This window comes from Petromyzon marinus, chromosome 15, assembly GCF_048934315.1.
Source record: "Petromyzon marinus isolate PM22_M1 ecotype Great Lakes invasive population chromosome 15, UKy_Petmar_22M1.pri1.0, whole genome shotgun sequence".
In the NCBI taxonomy this organism is placed as follows: domain Eukaryota; kingdom Metazoa; phylum Chordata; class Hyperoartia; order Petromyzontiformes; family Petromyzontidae; genus Petromyzon; species Petromyzon marinus.
Genome location: NC_133681.1, coordinates 15,915,098 through 15,938,282, shown reverse-complemented (window position 1 = coordinate 15,938,282; position 23,185 = coordinate 15,915,098). Strand labels below are relative to the sequence as shown.

At 46.2% G+C, this 23,185-nt stretch overlaps 1 protein-coding gene across 2 annotated transcripts in view; it reads left to right on the top strand.

The window, feature by feature from the left end:
* The window catches only part of LOC116942725 (uncharacterized), a 109,192-nt gene that overhangs the window by 46,194 nt on the left and 39,813 nt on the right, over window positions 1-23,185 (top strand). For both annotated transcript variants that reach the window (XM_032955011.2, XM_032955010.2), the window contains exons 20-32: window positions 6,279-6,441; window positions 7,453-7,536; window positions 10,936-11,043; window positions 11,996-12,094; window positions 12,808-12,933; window positions 13,399-13,490; window positions 14,931-15,057; window positions 15,803-15,986; window positions 17,140-17,297; window positions 19,105-19,283; window positions 19,738-19,876; window positions 20,570-20,763; window positions 21,873-22,035. In XM_032955011.2, coding sequence (XP_032810902.1) covers window positions 6,279-6,441; window positions 7,453-7,536; window positions 10,936-11,043; window positions 11,996-12,094; window positions 12,808-12,933; window positions 13,399-13,490; window positions 14,931-15,057; window positions 15,803-15,986; window positions 17,140-17,297; window positions 19,105-19,283; window positions 19,738-19,876; window positions 20,570-20,763; window positions 21,873-22,035 — 1,816 coding nt within the window. The remainder of the gene's footprint in view (window positions 1-6,278; window positions 6,442-7,452; window positions 7,537-10,935; window positions 11,044-11,995; window positions 12,095-12,807; window positions 12,934-13,398; window positions 13,491-14,930; window positions 15,058-15,802; window positions 15,987-17,139; window positions 17,298-19,104; window positions 19,284-19,737; window positions 19,877-20,569; window positions 20,764-21,872; window positions 22,036-23,185) is intronic.

Below are 23,185 nucleotides of genomic sequence, written 5' to 3'. Positions count from 1 at the left end.
TCAGAGTCAGGGGGGGGGCACACTGACACAGGAATGTTAAATTAATTTGAAGCAAGTGTGAAACGCACAAAGAGAATGAGTAATAGGACGTGCTTTTTGTCTGTCGTGCATTCTCCTCGAGCTCCCACATTCCCGTGTGTGTGTGCAGGGGCGGAACCAGGGGGGGTGACAGGGGTGACATTCTGCGTATAAGTGTACGACACTTGGTCTGGCGGACTCCGTGCAACTGCATTGTCAGAGTGTGTCGCCAACCGATGGCGTCTAGTTCAACAGCCTGACTCTCTAAATCATTCTTGAAATTAACATTTGTTGAATGTCACCCCGGGCTGAAATCCTGGCTCCGTCCCTGCGTGTGTGTGTGTGGGGAAAGGCTGTGGAGAGTGGTAGTGGAGCGGTTAGCGCGCTGCGCTACGAACTTGGCGACCCAGGTTCGATTTATGGCCAAAATCAGTGACGATTGTCTGAATCGGTCCTGGACCTCCCCTAGGTCCACTCAGCCTTAAATGAGTGCCTGGTGTGGTGTATAAACATCGCTACTGGGGAGACAAAGGCGGCCGGGCGTGGTGCTGGCCACCCACCCCCTCGTGTGCCGTTCTGGCCTTCATGGGTGGTCTTTAACAGCACTTTCCCCAACAGTCTGTTCAGGCTATACGGGGGATCTTTGTCTTTTTTGGGGGGAAAGGCTGTGATGCCATTGCTGAATTTGTGCTTGTTTTAGCACGAGTATCTTCTTCTAGCTGGACTAGACTTGACTCGTTTTGACGTGACTGTAACTTGCTCTTGCAATTAATTTCATAATAGGTTACTGTTTTTATATTTCACGAATAACTCAACGGACATGTTATGTTATTTTTTTTGCAATTAAAGATACGACTTCGTAATTAACCGACCAACAGGTGCATTTTTTTCTTTGTACATTGTGTACGTACAGCGAGTGTACACAATGCTCATGGTTAAAAGATTTATTGACTGATTTTGTAAATTGAATAATTATCTTAATTAATTGTCTTCCGGTCAATTCCGCAAAAAAATCTATGCAATTGTTAACCCAGCAAATGTTCTTGAGGACCTTCTGAATTAACACGCCTGCCGGGAGCTTTCAAACGAGACTGATCGTTAACTTCGTCGCGGCGATTCACTCGATCTTCATTCAAATCAAATGATGCCATTTTTACTTTCGTGTTACAATTTTACCTGTAGACGTTCATTCTCCCGTCTTGAATAAAACCCTATAACCAATGAACATTTTTTTAATTTTACCAGGTAAGGCGCACCGAGCAATGGCCACAAATTATCGCCCAACGAAGTGGCTTATCACGTGGACGTTCATAACAGCCAAATACTCTAAACGCATGTTTCTAAATGTGGAGGGAAAAACCGGAGGACCCGGAGAAAAATCCACACGACCACGGGGAGAGAGAGACATGCAATCTCCAAATTTACAGGTGTCAGGGTCGGGATCGAACCCACGACCTCCTGTATATCAGGCGAGGTAGTTTCCATCTCTCCACCGTGACACCCAAGTATTGAATGGCACCTTCACCCAACGCGACTGCAATGTTATAAGAAGAGTAAAATATTTTTAATTATAAAAGGGTAGCGGTTGAGCGAGACGGTCTCTCTTGTCTGCACTTGTTCCCTCGCCAGGGGGCTGGGAGTGCAACGTGGGAGTGAGCGTGAGTGAGTGTGCGGTCGTCTGTTGACTTGACGCTTCAACGATGAGCATGCGACTGCTCCTCCTGACATGTTTAATGCTGTGTACTCAGTGTCCCAGAGCGCTTTTCCTTTCAAAATGAGTACGTTGGCATATGTGTCAGACAGTTGAGGGAGGGGGGTGGGTAGGGGGTTGGGGGGTGTGGAGGTGAGGTGGGGGCATTCAGAGCTCCGGTTCCCATGTGCGCTCTCTGTCGGGTTAAGTCAAATTAGCACGCTGCTTCAAATGCCTGCCTGTTGTAATTGCATAATGTGTTTTGCAGTGGCGACCCGCGTTCAAAGGTAAATAGTAGCATCCTTACAGAGTTTATTTGAAGTTTCGAGTTAACACAAGCATCGTAGTGCTTGTGGAGTTAACATGTACACTGATAACATTTTCACTGCAAAATATGGGTGCATTGTTCGACCTGTGTTAGAAATTAGTTTATTGAATGTTGGCCAGTAACATTATTGTAGAGTTTTCATAAAATATAGAGTTCATATAAAAATCACACAGTTTATACACGTGTACATGGATAAAATGTTCAGACATCATTTAAATATATATACACAATAACAATAATTTATAGCCCTTTGTAAATAAACTGCTGGGCGAAGGCTTCACCGTGCCTTTTGCTCATGGGGAGGGGGGGGGGTTTGTTTGACCATACTTCACCACACGTGGGCAGTGTGGATCTGCGAAAGGTGGTCCGCTCCAAGGCTGGTCACAGATGTCAACCGCTTGAGTGTGTTTCTGTCGTGATGGTTTTATCATCATTTACAGATATTTTTTTTCGGATGTGAGTTTGCCACTGATGTTGGCCATGTTCCGGTAATTCAAATCGTTGGGTTCATCAGTGCAGCGGCGGTGTGTGCTAACGTCTGCGGGAAAAAAAAAAACGCTGGCTCCGTTTTAACGTTGGTTGTTTGTTTCTCCCCCGAACGATTTGCGAAAGGGTTACGCCAGAATCTCCCTCCGAGATAAAAAAAAAAAGTGCCCTCCCTTGGTTTTACGTTAAAACTCAACATCCGACCTCTCCTCGGTCATCGACGACTGATCAACCGCAAACTCCCGATGCCATAAAATGGAGCCCCCAAATTCAACACACATACGCCTATAACGTTCCGTCGGTTGGTTTTCGAAAGCCGTGCAAAAATGAGGGGGCGAACTATATGCACCCTGTCACCAGAGACAGCTTTCTTTCGAGCCTAGTCTCAAACGGTGTGTGACTAGGCTCTGGTGTGGACCAATCAGTTTAAAAGACAATCCATATGTTATCAGAGTATATTTTTTGTTTGCATTCTGACCACAAGTATTGTGGTTAATGCAGACATGATTCCTTGTAAAAGTTTCGATTTAAAGCTTTCGTGACTGCAGGGATTCATTTTCTTGGTTCTTTCGGTAAAGTCACGTAGAATGGAAATAAAATAATAAAAATAAAACATAATAAAATAAAAAATTCTCACGACGTTTCGGCCACAACACAAGTAGCCTTCTTCAGGTGAAGAAACAGGACTGTCCAGAAGACAGCGCTTGAGTGAACACTGCCAAGCATGGACCGTGCCTTTTAAGCTGTGTGGGCGGTAATTAACATATGAATTAGCTTGTAAAAGGTTTCATTTTGGTGTTTGAACATCTTAACACCTGTTTTGTTGCCAGAAAAAAGGGGAAAACCTATTCTCATATTTTGGTACTGGCAAAGAAGGTCCCATGATGTAAATATTTGTTCATTTAGCAGTGCACACAAGCCCTGTCCCCAGGGCTCATTGAGAACTTGGCTTTGACTCTGGGTTGCAGTCGCCCATTCTGATTTATCCCGGCGCTCGAGTCCAGTGCATGCATGGTCACAGCCCAATCACCAATGACTGCAAGAAAACACAAAGATTTCTCCGTATAGCCTTAACAGACTGTTGGGGCAAGTGCTATTCGCGAATAACACCTATGAAGGCCGGCACGGCGCACGAGGGGGTGGGTGGCCAGCACCACACTCGGCCGCCTTTGTCTTCCCCCAGTGGCGATGTGTACACATTACACCGGGTATCTCATTTTGAGGATGAATCGACCTCGGGGAAGCAAACATTAAGTTTGAATTTTTATTTAACTTGGGTAAATTACAGCTAAAAACCATTGATTTTTCTGCCATTTCCATCTGCGTGATATTTTCTGCCATGCAGGGCGAATCAAACTGATTACGCAATTGGAGTAAAATTATTGGGGGGAAATTATATTAAGTAAACGCACACACACAAACCAACTACTGATGACTAATAGGGAATGTTCATTTATGTAGGCGGGGTGAACAGAATAATTTCAGGGGCATAGCTTAGGTTGTAAGATGTAACTACCTCCTGCACCTCCGATTAGCATGCTTGGCTACGAATGGTGAGAAAAAAGTTCAACATACATACTTTGCCTGGTATAAGGAGGTTATGAGTTCGATCCCCACCCTGACGCCTGCTGCTGTATATTTGGATTTTGCGTGTCTCTCTCCCCATGACCGTGTGGATTTTTATCTGGGTCCTCCGGTTTTTCCCTCCACATTTAGAATCATGCGTTTCGAGTATTTGCCTGCTATAAATTTCCACATGATAACCCCCTTTGTTGGGCGATCATTTGTGGCTAGGTCCCTTCTGTTATATAGCTCAGTTTAGTAAGTACATTACAAAACTGTGCATCAACAATAAGTTATAATCTTTAAATCTCCACACACACCTGGTGCTTATAATTGTATCTGATTGTAAGCGATGCATAGACATGCCCACCAACAAGTGTTCATAGTTTTTATTATTCAACTTGTGCAACAGCTAACAATTTGTGACTGCAGCAGACGGTGTAAATGATGTAGACGTCTGGGTCACCTATGTTATCCATGAAACAGTATGGTCACATGCCATTGATGCATTGCGTATTTCAAAAGCAGTTAATCTTTAAAAAATAAATGTAGCCTAGCTGGCTTTCATAACTTGCTTCAATATTGCCTGGATGTTTGTGCCACATGCCGTGGGTCAAAAGCAAAGCGGTTTACAACAACAACAAAAATCCTAAGACTTCACGCGGTGTCGTTTGTACACTCGCGTAACTGGAGTCAAGTGCTTAATATCGCGCCACAACTTGTCCACGGATGCTGTTTGGGGAGTTATTTTGGCACCGCCGCATCGCGACACGGCTCGCTCATTGCAAGAGGTTCGCGCGGTTCAAATTCAGCGGCCGCCACGATTAATGCTGCAGCGTTGCGTATTGACCCTAAAATGCACGCCGTCAGCTTCGCAGTGAATGTTAAAGATCGCGTGATTTATTTCGCAAGAATAGTCCATTGTGTGCCAGTGTTATTTTCTACATTTGCCACACTTGAGCAAATTAAACCACAAATGACTCAGTTGGAATCTACATAGCAATCATCACTACCTACACCGAAAACATAACAGGACTTCATGCTCAGTGATGTGTTCCTGGGTAAACAATCATGATAATAGTAATAATAAAAATAAGATTCCTCTTTCCTTTTTCTAACGAAAATCACACTGACAAGAATGTGTGAGCTTATGCGTCAAATTAATATGAACCCCTTGCCCCTCCCCCCTTTCTTACCTCTATAACCTCCAACCACGGCAACTCTCTCTCACTTCAGCAAAACAAAATAATTGCTGTAGTTTTCCCACCTGATGATGATTGCTTGTGTTGCAATTGAAACGTCATCATTTATTTTATTTTATACCTACGCGACTTTGCCGAAAGAACCAAAGAGTAATATGAACCTTGATTTAAAGCTTTCGTGACTGCAGTAATTCATATTCTTAGCTCTTTCGGTAAAGTCACGTTGAAGGGAAACAATAAAAACATAATATATATAACAATAAAAATTCTCACGACGTTTCGACCATAACACAAACGGTCGTCATCGGGTGTGAAAAAACCAACGTTGGTTACCAACGTTGTTTTTTTTACATCAAATTAACCTCCAGGTTAAAATGTCAAAATCATCTAAATTATACATCTTGCGTGTAATTTTGAAGGTACAATAATTCTATAGAGCTCATTCATGGAATTAATCGGCCGTTTGACACGTGAATGGAACTGAATGATTTACCTCCATCATCCTGGCGTGGATAAAAAAGTTGGTATGTCTGAGTGTAACCGAAACCATGGCATGTTATTAGCATTTCTCCCACATCAAGAAAAAAGGTGGACAAATTATAATGTTTACCTGCATAACCTCAGCAGTGACAAAACTTGGTAACCAACGTTGGTTTTTTCACACCTGATGACGACCGTTTGTGTTATGGTCGAAACGTCGTGATAATTTTAATTGTTTTATATATATTTTATTATTTTATTGTTTCCCTTCAACGTGACTTTACCGAAAGAGCTAAGAATATGAATATAATATGAACCTGTTCGTAGAATTCTAGGAATATTTAGGGCGCAATAGTGTAGGATTACTATGGGTCGGCAATACCTTAAACCCATAATCCATACTCCACGCCAGCCCGGCAGTATTCTGGGAAACAAAAATGTATATTATATATATTGCGAGACAAAGCGAACCCTGGCTTGTGCGCCCGCACAACCCTTGCTCTCTTGACAGGCTGAAGGAGATGGAGAAGTTGACCGTCCTCATTCGGCCGTACCGCGACAGCAGAAACTGGCTGGACGGCTGGCTGGACGGCGCGTTGGTCAAGCAGCAGCAGCTGGAGGCCGTTCAGCCGTCCAACAGCCAAGAGCTCACGGAGCAGCTCACGCAGCAGAAGGTGTGAGCGGCCGCGTGTGGGGGTTTTTCACCCCCCCCGTGTGGATGGCCTCTACGGGCTGCCCGAAGCGTTCTCGGGTTACGCCGGGCCGGTGCGTTTGCCACGACGTCCGACGGTTCGCTCCATGTGCTCGGCAACTTTCCGAGCGGAAGAGACGGCGGTCTTCGCGTTGCAAAATGTCGTTGTGTTGTTTTGTTGTTGTCATGTTCTTACCCGCCCGACTGGATATCTGTGTAAAAAGAGCGTTGTAGCTCATCGGATTCCTCCAGTGTAAGTGCAATGTTCTCATTCTGAAAGTTAAATACCTCAGCTGCAGTAGATGTCATCCCAGTCCCGCCCAGTAGCAATCACAAATTAACCTCCAGGTTAAAATGTCAAAATCATCTAAATTATACATCTTGCGTGTAATTTTGAAGGTACAATTATTTTATAGAGCTCATTCATGGAATTAATCGGCCGTTTGACACGTGAATGGAACTGAATGATTTACCTCCATCATCCTGGCATGGATAAAAAAGTTAGTATGTCTGAGTGTAACCGAAACCATGGCATGTTATTAGCATTTCTCCCACATCAAGAAAAAAGGTGGACAAATTATAATGTTTACCTGCATAACCTCAGCAGTGACAAAACTCATCACTGGTTTTGACATTCGTTGTTTCATTAGCAGGCTTTGGCCTTCTTGATCCAGTGCTGGTGAACTTCCAGATACATTACTGTTTTTATGTGGAGGGACAGATATTATTATTTGTACTATTCTCAAATCTACCTGGCAAATACTGGTTGCCTTGCTCATGATATAAATCTTATATCACTTAGATACAAAATATTCACAAGAATTTAAGTATAAGTTCCAATGAACTATCTGCAACAATGATAAGTATTTTATCTATAGATCCCTATATATATGTCTTATTGAATCGTCACAATAACACTGATGTGATGTAAAATGTCCCCGCTCATTCTTTGAAGGATTTTCACATGGCTTTTTTTCTTATGGCATCGATGCAGATATTGGTGAGCGAAATTGAAGTCAACAAGCCCAAAGTCGACGATTGTCGTGAATTCTCAGAGCGCTGTGTGGACATGGTGAAGGTACGTCTGCCGCGACCTTGTCTGTCAAGGCTATTGCTTGCGTCTGGGGCGCCGCGGTGTCGAGATGTTAACTACCTCGCCTGGTATGCAGGAGGTCATGGGCTCGATCCCGACCCTGATGTCTATATTATTTAAGAATGAAACAGGAGGATTTATCCACAAATCTGGCCGTCGCCTGATTTTGCTGGTTGTAATTACGGGCGAAACGTAGTACTAAAATTGTAGATGTTGTGGGTTTACCATCCAACACACCGATGTGCTGTACGAGTAACGAATTGACATGATTGGTTTATGTGACAAACCTTACTAATTGGCTGTGTCGGGTGGTGGCGGGTTTAACGACACATTTATATTTACATGCTCTAACCCAAAAAAAAAAACCTCAACTATGGATATTTGGAGTTTCCCGGTTTCCACGTAATAAGCCACTTTGTTTAATTATAATTTGTGGCCAAGGCGCTTCTGAAAAAGGGTATATAGCTCAGTGGGCCTTACCTGGTAAAATAAAAAAAAAGTTTAGTTTAAAAGTATTTTTTTTATATATATTGTGCAACTGTCATCAGCTCGGAATGTGGTTTTCACATCAAATGTTCCATACTCATGTATGATGGTATTACGTTCCCATGTCCTTAAAAACAAACAATTGTAGACCTGTGGCCTGTAATATAGGGCATGAACATTAGAAGCATGCTTTATCTTTAATTGGGAACACATCGGTCACATTGCTACTTGCTACTTAACGGCATCATCCCATTGTACAGTAAAACCTTGGATTGCGAGTAACTTGGTCTGCGAGTGTTTTGCAAGACGAGCAAAAAAATTAAATAAATATTAATTTGATAAACGAGCGAGGTCTTGCAATACGAGTAGTGTACGTACAGTGAGGGAAAAAAGCATTTGATCCCCTGCTGATTTTGTACGTTTGCCCACTGACAAAGAAATTATCAGTCTATAATTTTAATGGTAGGTTTATTTGAACAGTGAGAGACAGAATAACAACAAAAAAATCCAGAAAAACGCATGTCAAAAATGTTATAAATTGATTTGCATTTTATTGAGGGAAATAGGTATTTGACCCCTCTGCAAAACATGACTTAGTACTTGGTGGCAAAACCCTTGTTGGCAATCACAGAGGTCAGACGTTTCTTGTAGTTGGCCACCAGGTTTGCACACATCTCAGGAGGGATTTTGTCCCACTCCTCTTTGCAGATCTTCTCCAAGTCATTAAGGTTTCGAGGCTGACGTTTGGCAACTCGAACCTTCAGCTCCCTCCACAGATTTTCTATGGGATTAAGGTCTGGAGACTGGCTAGGCCACTCCAGGACCTTAATGTGCTTCTTCTGGAGCCACTCCTTTGTTCCCATGGCCATGTGTTTTGGGTCGTTGTCATGCTGGAATACCCATCCACGACCAATTTTCAATGCCCTGGCTGAGGGAAGGAGGTTCTCACCCAAGATTTGACGGTACATGGCCCCATCCATCGTCCGTTTGATGGGGTGAAGTTGTCCTGTCCCCTTAGCAGAAAAACACCCTGAAAGCATAATGTTTCCACCTCCATGTTTGATGGTGGGGATGCTCTTCTTGGGGTCATAGGCAGCATTCCTCCTCCTCCAAACATGGCGAGTTGAGTTGATGCCAAAGAGCTCCATTTTGGTCTCATGTGACCACACCACTTTCACCCAGTTGTCCTCTGAATCATTCAGATGTTCATTGGCAAACTTCAGACGGGCATGTAAAAGTGCTTTCTTGAGCAGGGGGACCTTGCGGGCGCTGCAGGATTTCAGTCCTTCACGGCGTAGTGTGTTACCAATTGTTTTCTTGGTTACTATGGTCCCAGCTGCCTTGAGATCATTGACAAGATCCTCCCGTGTAGTTCTGGGCTGATTCCTCACCGTTTTCATGATCATTGCAACTCCACGAGGTGAGATCTTGCATGGAGCCCCAGGCCGAGGGAGATTGACAGTTCTTTTGTGTTTTTTCCATTTGCGAATAATCGCACCAACTGTTGTCACCTTCTCACCAAGCTGCTTGGCAATGGTCTTGTAGCCCATTCCAGCCTTGTGTAGGTCTACAATTTTGTCCCTGACATCCTTGGAGAGCTCTTTGGTCTTGGCCATGGTGGAGAGTTTGGAATCTGATTGTTTGCTTCTGTGGACAGGTATCTTTTATACAGGTAACAAGCTGAGATTAGGAGCACACTCTTAAAGGGAGTGCTCCTAATCTCAGCTCGTTACCTGTATAAAAGACACCTGGGAGCCAGAAATCTTTCTGATTGAGAGGGGGTCAAATAGTTATTTCCCTCATTAAAATGCAAATCAATTTATACAATTTTTGACATGCGTTTTTCTGGATTTTGTTGTTGTTATTCTGTCTCTCACTGTTCAAATAAACCTACCATTAAAATTATTGACTGATCATTTCTTTGTCAGTGGGCAAACGTACAAAATCAGCAGGGGATCAAATACTTTTTTTCCTTCACTGTATACGCTTTGTCTGCCGAGCGTCACGTGATCACAACTGATATATGAGTGCTTTGGATTACAAACATGTTTCCGGAACGAATTATGCTCGCAATCCAAGGTTTTACTGTATTTGGCTTCAAACAACAAAGTTTCAGTCATGCAATATGATCATTTGCGATGTTAACGTTGAAGTCTTGGATTACGTGGGTTTGCTTTATTATGTCTGCAATGGTTGGCAGGGTATGTGTCAGTATGAGGTATGAAAGAACCAAGACTATGAATACAGTATGAGATTGTCTCGGAGCAATGAAATCTAAGGATCGGGAATGTATAGGCTGCCTAAATAGCTCACCAAGTCAACATGCATTACGTCACTTCTCATGTCAACAATTCCACTGCCCTGGCTGTAGTCCAACCAAGGGGGACCCCGGGTGGCAGCTGTCCCTATGTCATGCAAGGCGATTGCAGAACGAGTCTGCAGGTGTATGTATATTGAACTTCTTTCATATTTTACGCAGCCAACCGTGATAATCGGAGGTGCGGAGCAAGGACAACAAACAAAACACAAAAATTAGTTCTAAAGAAATTAGTTTTCAATCTATATTTAAACTTGCATAGCTCCAGTGGCTTCCTAATATCGGAAGGAAGAACCTTCCAGACGGCCACAGAAGCACATCTGAAAGCGCACGATGTAGGGACCGTTTTGTTTGATGGCTAGCCAAAAGCCGCTGCTGCAAGGATGACCACAGATGGGCATTAGTGTTACAGGATGGTGGTAATGTTGCTGCGTGTCTCTTTAGTGCTACAGGATGGTGGTAATGTTGCTGCGTGTCTTATCCCCAGTTAGTTTTGTGCGCCGGTGTGAATCGTCAAATGGATTTTTGTCACTCAAGCGCTCAGGCGAGTCTCTTCCCCCGTTGCCCCGCATTGCGTGCAGGATTACGAAGACCACCTTCAGAACTACCGACTGTGGGTGGAGAAGTTCCACTCTTCCACCATCACGCCCCGAGAACAGACCTCCCTCTCCGACACTGTCACCAAGGAGGTGCGTGCGTGCGTGTGTGTACGCGCAAACCGTGCACACGTGGTGGGGGGAGGGGGGCGCCAATGCGGGTGGTTGGCTTTCTGCGCTGCGCTACCCAGCGAAACGGCGTTCGCTTACGGCCAACATTGGTGACGTTTGTCTGAATCGATCCCTGAGGTCGACTCAGCATTCAAATGAGTTCCTGGTGCAGTGTGTAAAACATTAGCGCTGGGGAGATAAAGGAAGCCGGGGGTGGTGATTGCCACACCACCCCCTCGTGTGCCGTGCCGGCCTTCACGGGTGCTCGCTAACGCCACTTGCCCCAACAGTGTTAGAGGCTGTACAGGGGATCTTTGTCTTTGCACACATGCACCTGGATGGCCAAATCACACTGAATTTACCTGCTCTCGTCGTATCACGATTGCTAAGCAGGTCTGAGCCTGGTTAACACATCAATTGGATCGTGTTTGGAAATGCCAGATGTTGCAGACTTTAGGGTTTGCTGGTTAGTACGGGTTGATGAAGGTGGGGAGCTTAGATGTGAGAGCATGGTACAGTACACGTTATATTGTTATGCACTCCATACATTTTAGTCCCACAGCAGCCTATATAGTACCTGTTTTATGCATGGTTATTTCCGTTACAAGCAATATCCAGGCTCACGTATGTCTAGTTTCCAAGGTTTGATGATAGCAGGCGTGTTCGGGTGATACTTTTTGAAAATGTATTTTGAAATCAGGAGGGACGTGTGGTGACTATATGAAACGTTAATGTGTCAAAAACAAAACACAAAACTATAGAAACGTTAACCACTTAAATTGCAAAGTTTTTAAAGGAATTTTGTATTACGCAGTTACTAATTTGGATGTCATTCAAATGTTGGTTTTCCAAGAGGCGCTCACGTAACTTTTGCCCTCGCTCGAGAGCTGTATTGTGACTCTAAATCCGCTTGCCGTCACCTCCGCGTGCCCAGTACATGGACATTTACACGCGCTACACGGAGCTTCTCAACAAGACGAGCAACTACATCCGCCTCATCAACAGCAAGTCCGGCCAGTTCAAGGACAAAGAGGTAACGGTGACGTCACACGCACGTTCACGTTCCATTCTCACCTCCGATTAGCACGCTTGGCTATGTTACGGTGCAAATGAAGTTCGACATGCATGCAAAAAGAGGAAGACAAGTGACAGTGGGAGCTTACAAACTGTGTTACTAGACTAAACTATAAACTTTTTTTTGTCTTTTACAAGGTAAGGCCCACCAAGCTATATAGCTGTTTTTCAGAAGTGACCTGGCCACAAATGATAGCGCAACAAAGTGGCTTATCACGTGGAAATTTATAGCAACCACATGCTCCAAAAGGTATGGGTGCAGCCCTGCAATGTCATGCTTGTGCCACTACTGGCAGTAGGGCCTGCACCAGAGGGAACTCCAGACAGACCATTTAAAGAGTGTGTGGGTCTACACTGCCAAGTTGAGCAGACGTCTTGGAATGTGGTGTAAGCATACTCACACTTTACCCCACCATACGTGACCTGCCGATCGAATATCTGCGATGTACCACTTTTATACTGCAGGGTGGAAAGAGGCGGCAGGGTTTAAGGAACTCGCGACCATCGTTTCAGCTGTCGCGCCGGGAGACCGAACGCCGTGAGGCAGCGCTCACGGTTACACCGCAGCGGCATCCCAATTGACAACCTCGTATAATTCGCTTGCACAAGATGATTGCGGGCTAGGTAGGCTCCCTCTCGATCAGCAAAACCTGACTGTGCTGTGTTTGTCAGTTTTCTCGGGGAGCCAGTGACCTGGAGATGGCTCTCAAGAGGCTGCTGGACTCGTTGAGGCAGAAGTACTCTGTGGACAAATTCACCACCATTCCCCGGCTTGAAGCTCTCATTCAGGATTCAGTGGTGAGTGTTTTCTCAGGAGTGTGTGGGTGTTTGGCACGATGTCCGACGTTTCACTCCGTCGATTCCACAGCGTTGCTGGCTGATACTTTTATTGAGGGACTGTGTGTTATCTTTGTATGGTCTGGAACTGTTTTATTGTTGGTTTTTCTGCCTTGCCCAATCTTGATAAATAATGAATGTACTATTTAATCATATTTCATATCTCGCTCACCATTTTCTCTTTGCTTGTACTCCGATAGTTTTTTGTATTGTTTTCCTGTTGTAACTTGCTGATCCACCCATACTTGACATCTGTGAGAAAGAGCTTCATAGCTCATGGGATTTATCCAGTCTAAATACAAATTCTGATTCTGCTGGTGATTGTTGTTATTAGCTTTGTCACTTGTGACTTTTTAAAATTAGTTTTTAGCCCTCTCTGTGCCCGATGAGAGCATTGCATGTGTGTTTGCGGGCTCCTTGTTCTAGATCGTAAAGGAAGAGATTGCAAAGTATAAGCAGCCTGTGTACGACCTATCGTCCAAGGCCACCACTGCAGATCAGAAGGATTCTGCAGACAGGTAAAAAAAAAACACGTGCATTGATTTATACAATAGTTGCGAAAAAAATATTCACCGCTACGTAAGAAAATGTAAATACAGATACCTGAGGATTTGTGGACTTTAAGGGAGCTTGTGTGTGTGTGTGTGTGTTAAGCAATACAGTACATTTTAATGGCAACTGTAATTTTCGTTTTTTTTCATGTTCAGTTGGGAAATTATAATGCTTGTCATCGCCACAGGTTTTGTCGGGCAACATAGCCACATTTCGATTTAAAGCTTTCGTGACTGCAATGATTCATCTTCTTTGGTTCTGGAGTGCTGTCCTACCAGACAGTCTCGTCCCTTCACCTGATGAAGGCCGCTTGTGTTGTGGCCGAAACGTCGTGAGAATTATATTGTGTTATTTTATTTTATCAATTTATTATTTTATTCTCATTCTATGTGACTTTACCGAAAGAACCAAAGAAGATGAACATAGCCACACTCTGTCAAAATCATATTGTGTGTGTAAGCTTAAATATCACGTCAGTATTTTGACTCGACACATTCAAACACTGTAATTATTACTAAAACAAAAACAACATTGCAAGCATTTGTTTAGTCTTCCAAAAATATTCAATTGTGTTCTCGCTCGCCTCTATTTCATCAACGTGATCCCGGCCTGCCTTCAGTAATTGTCTTAGATGTGCATACACTGGTGTTTCAAACAACACACAAGAATGTGTGAAGAATGCACAGACTTTGTGCGCTATCCAAAAAAAAACCATCTGCATTTCCTGATGAATTGAAAATATTGAATTGCACTTCTTCAGGAAGTGCCGATTATTGAAACGTATATGTTCTCCTGCGTGACGCTATTATTATGCACTGATACTATTGTCATGTAAACCATGGCAGATGCAGATACTTGATACCAAATATAAAATGTAAAACCCTCTGTGGTTCGGCGACTGTGGTCACCCAGAACAAAACATGGAACATTGAACGATTAAGTGCCCGATTCACAAATACGAAGGAGGAGGCATCACCACAGAAATACACTCCGAAATCATCTGGCTCAACCACTTCAATGTAAAATTAGAGTCATCAGCAGCCATACGAAGAAGAACATTACTGTTTTCATCGTAATTTAGATATTTTAACTATAAACTATTTTTTTTTATTACCAGGTTAGGCCGACTGAGCTATGCAGCTATTTTTCAGACGCAACCTGGCCAGTGGCTTATTATGTGGACATTAATAGCAGCCAAATACTCTCAACACATGTTTCTAAATGTGGAGGGGACAAACTGGAGGACCCGGAGAAAAATCTACGCGACCACGGGGAGAACACGCAAACTCCAAATATACAGGCATCAAGGTCGGGATTGAACCCACTTCCTGCATACCAGGCGAGGGAGTTTACATCTCACCACCACGCTGTTCTGTTTTCCGGTTTTGTCTCCCCAATTCGTTCAGAACTGAGCAGCTCTACCAGACCCTGCTTAACCTGTGGCACCAGCAGCAGATCGACATGCAGAGCCTGCTGGGCTGGCTCCGACTGCAGGAGGACATCAAAACCGTTCAAGCCTGGAACCCATCCTCGGTGAGCGAACGCCGGGTGGCACTTTGCCCACGTCCGTTCATCGAGTGGTCAGCCTGTCTCGCGAGTGGTCGCATTTGCTTGCATGCACGAGGCATGTATTCGGGTTTCACACTCACAGGAAGTGCGGTGATTCGACTCGATTTTCGGTCGTTATTCGATTCAGGAAGGAAATCCTTTTTTCATATCGGATTATAGTTTGCTCAGTTGACTTGGATCTTAACAGGAGGAGTCATGGAGTTTATTTCGCCATAATTCACCAATCAGCTGCCAGCACCGGTTGTTTAAGGTGGAATACTTAGACTTGAGAGTGCAGTACAGTACAACAATGTATATTTCTGGACTGCCGGCGGCAGCGGTCAATGCGCTACCGCTGGGCCATGTCACTTGCAACATTTCTGCATGCGTGTGAGGAGCGATAATGCAGCGGTTAGCGTGCTTCACTACAAACCCGACAACGTAAGTTTGATTCCCGCTCACGGCCACCAACACCAGTGAAGGATATCTGCACCGGTCCTGGGGCCTTCCCTAGGTGGACTCAGCCTCAAATGAGAACCGGGTACGATGTGTAAACATCACCACTGGCGAGACGAAGGCAGCCGGGTGTGGGGCTTGACCACACCACCACCCCGTGTCCCACGTGCTGGCCTTCATAGGTGCACGCAGATGGCACTCGCCCCGAAAGATCTTAAGTCTTTCGCCTTTTTTTTGCGCGCGTTGACGGGCCGCGCCGCTGTTGTGCCGCCAGTTCGAACGGCTCAGCCCAGAGGAGCACCGGGGCACCATGCGCAACCTGGACGTGCATCATGAGGGCTTCCAGAAACACCTGCACGGCTCCAAGGTGCTGGGAGCCGACGACCGCTCGAGGGCCGATGGTGACGTGCGCTCCTGCAAGCAGCACTACCAGATGCTGCTGGGCCAGATTGAAAAAGGTGCCGCTCCTCCCCCTCCGTGTCCGCACGCAAAAAAAAACGGACGCAAATGAATAAGTGTACGGGTATATATCGATTCCTTACGATTTTTTTACATTAAAACGCAAGATTGGGAAAGGCAGCAAAAATAACAACAACACAGTAAGACAACACACAGTCCCACAGTTAGTCGATAGACTGGTTCATAGACTGACTGAGGCGTACCCATTAACGCTGCAAGCTAAACGGAGGCATGGAAATTTGGGAAACTTTCAACTGCTGCGCAGAGACATTGAACCAGCAACCTCCGGATCACCGGTGGGGAGTTTAAAGCAGTTATTCCCACCTGATGACGGACGCTCGTGTTGCGTTCGAAACGTCGTGATTTAATTTAATTTATTTTATTTTATACCTACGTGACTTTACCGAAAGAACCAAAGAGTATGTGTAGTAAGTGGACGCTTGGGCAAGGCAGCAAAAAGAGCAAAAGCAACAGCAGTCCTAGAAGACAGCAAGGCAAGAATGCACAGTACCCATTAACAACGCAAGCTTGACAGAGGGTTGACTCTCCTACACCGGTTGTGCGTTGGAAAGTAAACCCACAACGTTTACAATTGAGTGTGTCGTTTCACTTGTGATTACAACGACCAGCTTAATCACAATCAGGGAAAACGTCGGACTCAAATTGTAAATGCTGTGGATTTTTACTCTCCAACATACCGGGTATGCTGAAGCAGTAACTGATTGCACGTTCTGTTTACGCGACAATCTTTACTCACTGGTTGCGTTGGCAGGCCGTGGGTTAATAATACATTTATACATTATCGAGGTGTTTTAGGCTAGATCCCGCATATATTAATGTGTCGTGAAACCCGCAACCACCCGATACAGCCAATTATGTTAACAAAATATGCCAATTCATCACTAGTTCAGCACAACGGTGTCGGGTGGTGGCGGGTTTAACGACACATTAACATTTACGTGATTTAACCGCAAAAAAAACTCTTGCTATGGAAAATATTGTTCGCGAAAGCCTACGTGTTAAATTGACGCATTCATATTTACGCGGTCTAAGCCAACACAAAAAAAAACCTTTACCGTGAATAATACTGGTCGTGAAATGCTTGTTATTGCATGTTAAACAATCATGCCACCGACCTCATTTCTACCCAAGGCAAACAAGACGACTCGGCCTGCCAGGGCAACGTGGGCAGCCTGCAGCGTATCCTGCAGCTGCTGGAGAATTACGCGGAGCAGACGCTGCCCAAGGTCCGCACGCCGCTCGGCCACGACCCCGAGGGAGACCTCCGCCAGCGCACCGGAGACCAGGAGGTAGGGGAGGGGCACCCCCTCGCACTGCCACGCCGATCGCAGCCTGACGCCCGGCTGTCGATTCTTCGCCGGCGACTCGCTCGCGGTCGCAGTCGGGACGCGTCTACGCCACTCGTTCGTTGCGCTCGGTCGGCGGAGGGCCGTCGCGCCAAAGGCGTGACCTCTTGCGACGGTGTTCGCGTAAACTGCTCTCGCTGCCGTACGCCGGTGTAGCGAGCGATTTGTTTGATCCACGGATCACGGAGGGTGACCACGGGGTTGGCGCCATCCCTCTGTGCGTCGTGGTCCGCTTCAAACGTCGACCGCCAACTGAATTGCGCAATTTGCTGGAGTTTGCGCGTCAGGACGGGCGACGTGTCCACAGAGTGACGGCTGTCTCCCTCGAACTAAGCTTTTGAGCGTATATATACGTATATACGCATCTGTTTCCGCATTAGCACAAGAGTCGCCCTCTTTCTGTTTCATGTTTTCGGAACTCAATTGCAATTCTACCATGATCAGTCGAAAAATAATTTGCCCCAGCCGACTTGTTCTCTAGGGAATTCGTTACGGAATGTTGCTTCTTGTTTGCGGGATATTTTTATGATTTCTCATATGACACGCAGTTTTTTTTCTTTGATTTTTCTTTTCTTGCTTCATTGCTGTAACTTTTTATTAGTATTTTTGCTTTTTGGTAATATTTGGTGAGCCAGGTTAATCTCGCTAATGAGACTCATCCTCGTCTCCTGAGTTCTCGCCTTGGATAAATGCCTTAACTTGACTTTGCACGTGCAGGTTGTGCCTCTTTATAATCGAAACATCTGCCAAATTCACCAGCATTGGTTCAAGCAAGCCTGAATCTGCTAATGAGCCTGCGAATGTTGAGAGTGGTCCAGAGTTTGCTCGTGTTGAACCGATGTTGCTGAAAATACGCACTTCCTGAAACCCATGTGGCTGTTGGGATGTATAACATACCTTTATTTTTTGTGTGGTGGGTTGTAAATCATTATTTCGTATTATAATTTGGGAGGTGTTTATGTGTTCTTGTGTGACCATATTTGTATAACTTTATTGACATCTGGCACAAGTTTAGGGAGCGTCCCTCTTTCCGGAGTGTCTCACAACCCGGATAATTAATTTGGTAGCTGCTGAGCTGGGTGGTTCTTTGTCTTTTTTGTCTTTTCCCCCAACTTAAACCCAATTCTGCTATCTCTGTCATGTGATAAAAAATTAATTCAGATCTTCCGCAGAGCAATGCTGTCCTCCATGTCAGAGTATTGCCCCATGGAAGTAGACATCAAAGAACTACTTCTAAGATAGCTTAAAGCGACCTCTGGTCCACAAAGGAGTGAGGAACCACTTTCCCAACGGCCCTCCTTTAAAGATGAATATTCATTGCATGACAGTTAAACATATTTTTTTTAAATTCTAAAATCTGTGCTCAAACCATATTAAATGCAAAACCAAATTCAACGTGATGGCCTTTCTTTGTGCGGTCCTCAGTGACCGGGCTGAGGCCATCACCTCACGACGCTTAAGAACCCGGTTCGATGAACGATGCCAGCTCTGCACTCTGACCTCTGAGCCACCCTGGGCCCACTCCGAGGTGGTTCTTACTCTTCATCGAAGCTGAACGCAAAGTGCCCGTAGGCTGAGCTGGTGTCAGCCTACGGGCACTTTGGGTTTACATGAAGCCCTAAGGCTTACCTGTAGGCTGAGTGAGCAGTGAAAAAAAAAAAATATGCATACATCTTGATTTTAACATGTAGAGGCAATTGGTGGTCATAATCGTGTTGTGAACCTTTGTTTTGTTTGTTCCATTCTGCAGAGAATCCAACTCGAGATCAAGAACCTGAAGGATGAGGTGGAACGAATTGGCCAAAACTGTGCCCCCATTCTGAACCAGGCCAACTTGGGCCCTAAACAGGCGGAACTTCGAACCACCCTCACCAACGTCAAGCAGAGGCTGGACTCTGTGGGTGACCTCTCCACTACCTGCCTTGAAGAGTGAGTGACAAAAAGCGACGACACGCGTATCACGTACCCACCCAGTTCAGCGCTCTGACCACTGAGCCACCTGGCCATCGTGTTCCAATGTTGCTGCCACTGCGGTCTGTCGTTTTGTAAGTATGTTGATCTTCTTTCGCACCGCACGTAGCCAACCGTGCTCATTGGAGGTGCGGGAGAAGGACAACAAACTAAACACAAAAGCAGTTCTAAAATAAGTTAGTTTTCAATCTAGATTTAAAAGTGCATAGCTCCAGTGGCTTCCTAATTATTGGAGGGAAGAGCATTCCAGATGGCCAGCCAAAAGTTTCCGCCACGAGAATGACAAGAGTTGGTGCGTTGATGGTTTGTGCTCCTCGATGAGATGGGCAAGGTTATTGCGCTTCATTTGTAGCAAGCACTCTGTGAGCCTTTGGTCACGTCTCAAAGCTCTACCTCGTGATGTTTTTGTCAGTCTCAAAGCTCTACAGCCGGTGGTGCAGAATTGCAAGAAGGCCGAGACCATGGTGGGGGCTATGGAAACTCGCCTCCTCGAGGCAGACAATGTCCCCAACAGCGTGGATGTGGTGGAGTCCTTCACAAAGCTCCTCAAGGTATCCGTCAGAAAATAATCACCCGTTCAGCTGCGAGGTTTTTTTGCCCTCTTGCGTTTTGTCACACTTTTTTTGATGCATATAATTGAGGTACTGTGAATTGTTGATCGTCCAGCCGGAGGAGATGTATGGCAAATATGTAAGAAACATGTCAGGACGTGAATCTTATTTTAATACAGGAGAAAAGAAAAACAACCAGCTCAGGAGGTCAATACGTCACCTGTTTCATATATTTATATGAAAATACAAGTAAAATAATGTTGCAGATCATCTTCTGGGGGTGGGTTATATCAATATGCACAACTTCTAATATCTCGGCAGTTTGTTCTATTTTCTGAGTTGGGAATATATTTGTAATGTTTCCACACCTCTGATTAGCACGGTTGACTACGTACGGTGCGAAAGAAGTTCAACTTACATAAATGCACACGTATAGAAATACATCTCTAGTTAACATACGGGACACGTACGTATGTATGTATTTTGTACTTCTTTCGCACCGTACGTAGCCAACCATGGTGGTGCAAACACACCTTTAGCCTTCGGCAGGGGAGGACTTAAGCCGTCACATTTCAACGGCATTCTACTTGCGAAGAAGCATAATCCAAAGTTTATGACGTCATGTCAACGTCGGCGACGGTGTGACTTGCCGTGGCTAACCACTCACCCACCCTCCCACCGTGCCCCCCGCAGCAATGGCAGAGCGAGATGTACCAGCAGAAGGCCACGCAAACGGCGCTTGAGGGACAGGTGCAGCGTGCGAAGCTGGCCAGCGAGCGTCTGCAGCGCGGCCACAGCGAGCGCGACGTCAACGTTGAGCTCTACCGCGAGCGTGTGGAGGACGCGGCCACACGCTGGGACAACGCCCAGAACCAGATCGACAACCGGTGAGCGATGCCGACGCCTCGCCGTCTCACCGCTTCACCGACTCACCGACTCTCTGCCTCCCTGCCTGATCGCCTCGCTGGCTCACCGCCTCACCAACTCGCTGCCGCCCCGCCTCACCATCTCACCGTCTCACCATCTCACCGCCTCACCATCTCACCATCTGACCATCTCACCACCTCGCTGGCTCACCTGCTCACCTTCTCACCGTCTCACCAACTCGCTGCCTCACCGCCTCACCGTCTCACCATCTCACCGCCTCACCATCTCACCATCTCACCATCTCACCGCCTCACCATCTCACCGCCTCGCTGGCTCACCGCCTCACCAACTCGCTGCCGCCCCGCCTCACCATCTCACTGCCTCACCATCTCCCCTTCTCACCGTCTCACTATCTCACCTTCTCACCGTCTCACCAACTCGCTGCCTCACCGACTCGCCGTTTTTCCTCCTCACGCCTCACCGCCACATCCTTCGGGTGATATTAATGGCGCACTAGACGCTCGATTAATTGGTGAGAGGAGGCACTTGCATGGATAAGTACGATTCTTTTTTTGGTCGATTTAATACAGATGTAAGCAGACCTCGTGGGGATCGCACACGTATGCTGTCGAGGTGCCTGCATGTCCTTGGACCGATGACGGTACCGTTGTTCTTATTCAGCGCCAATTACCACGTCACCTCGTTCAACAATGATGCCGCTTTACATCACGAGAAAAAGGGTCACAGTCCAGAGAGGTCGCCGGTTCAGTCTCCTGGCACGGCAGTTAAAACAATTGGCAGATTTATTAAATACCCCCCCACCCCCCAAACCTCAACCCCACTTCTGTCCAGTCAGCGGTATTGACGGTTGCACCGCAGTTGGTCCACCGGCAGGTCGCTTCCAGCGGTGGGGTAAAGCGCGGGTGCCTGCCACGCCTAGTGAGCGTGGAAGAGTAGGCCAAAGCACATTTGTTTTTTTCAGAAGGCATCTCTAAAAGAGCTCCCTCCCAATTGGAGGCCCTCCTACTGGTGGTGGTGCGTGGGTGGGAAATCGCTGCACGGCTGCGCGCCGTTTAGCTTCCCCCACCCCTTTACGGATGCGTGTCTCACGGTGGCCGCTGCTGCGCAGGCTGCTGGAGCTGGAGAACCTGGGCCGCTCGTTGAAGAACTACAAGCAGTCGTACGGTACACTGCAGCCGTGGGTGGAGGAGGCCACGCAGCGGCACGAGAAGGTGCAGTCCATGCAGCCCGACGGGGAGGCCGGGCTCAGTGAGCAGATCTCCCAAATCAAGGTAATTGTGAATTATATTTTAAACAGAAATAATTTAGGTTTCGTCCAGCTGAGGGCCACTGAGCTATATAGATATTTTGCAGAAGCGACCAGACCCCAGGTGATAGCTCAAGAAAAGTGGCTTATAGTATGGAACTCTATCGTAGCCGAGTACTCTGAACGCTTGTTGATTCTAAATGTGGAGGCCTGGGAAGACCATGCAAACTTCAAATATACAAGCGTCAGGGTCGGGATCAAACTCACTGCTTCCTGAAATCCAGGCGAGGCAGATAACGTCTTGCCACCGTCTCTCTCGCGGCAATGTCATCATTCGTTGTAGTTTTGTAAGGCACATTTTTTCCGTTGATCCCAATTGCGCCCCTCGCACCAAGCAGAGACGCACGTTATTATTTTTATGTTTTTATTACCATTCCGCTGATTTACCCAGGTATCTCTGTCTGAGTCCCATTACTACTTTTCAGGAGGGTGCTGCCAAGTTTTTCTAGTGGAGGGGGGGCAGGGGGTCATGGTTGCTGACCCACACACTCACTCACCCAATCAATCCACTCACTCCGTCACTCACCCACACACTCAGTCACTAACACACCCACTCGCCCTATCACGCACACATTCAATCACCAACACACCCACTCACCCAATCAACCCAATCACTCTGTCGCTCACCCACACACTCAGTCACCAACACACCCACTCACCCACACACTCAGTCACCAACACACCCACTCACCCACACACTCAATTCACCAACACACCCACTCACCCAATCAATCCACACACTCACTCACCAACACAAGAACTCACCCAATCACCCACTCTGTCGCTAAGTCACCAAACACACCCACTCACCCAATTAACCCACTCACTGTGTCGCTCACCCACACACTCACTCACCGACACACCCATTCACCCAATTACGCACACACTCTGTCGCTCACACAACAACAACAACCGCCATTCGCCACTAAGTGGCGGTGACGTCACCACGACGCTTGTGCCAGGCTATGTGCACCCTGAGGCTCACACACACACTCAGTCACCAACACACCCACTCGCCCAATCACCCACTCACCCACCACACTGCAGGCCACCTCGCTTCTGTTTCTGCTTCTTTCCTCGCACTGTTCCACTTTGAAATGTCCTCCCATCCTCGT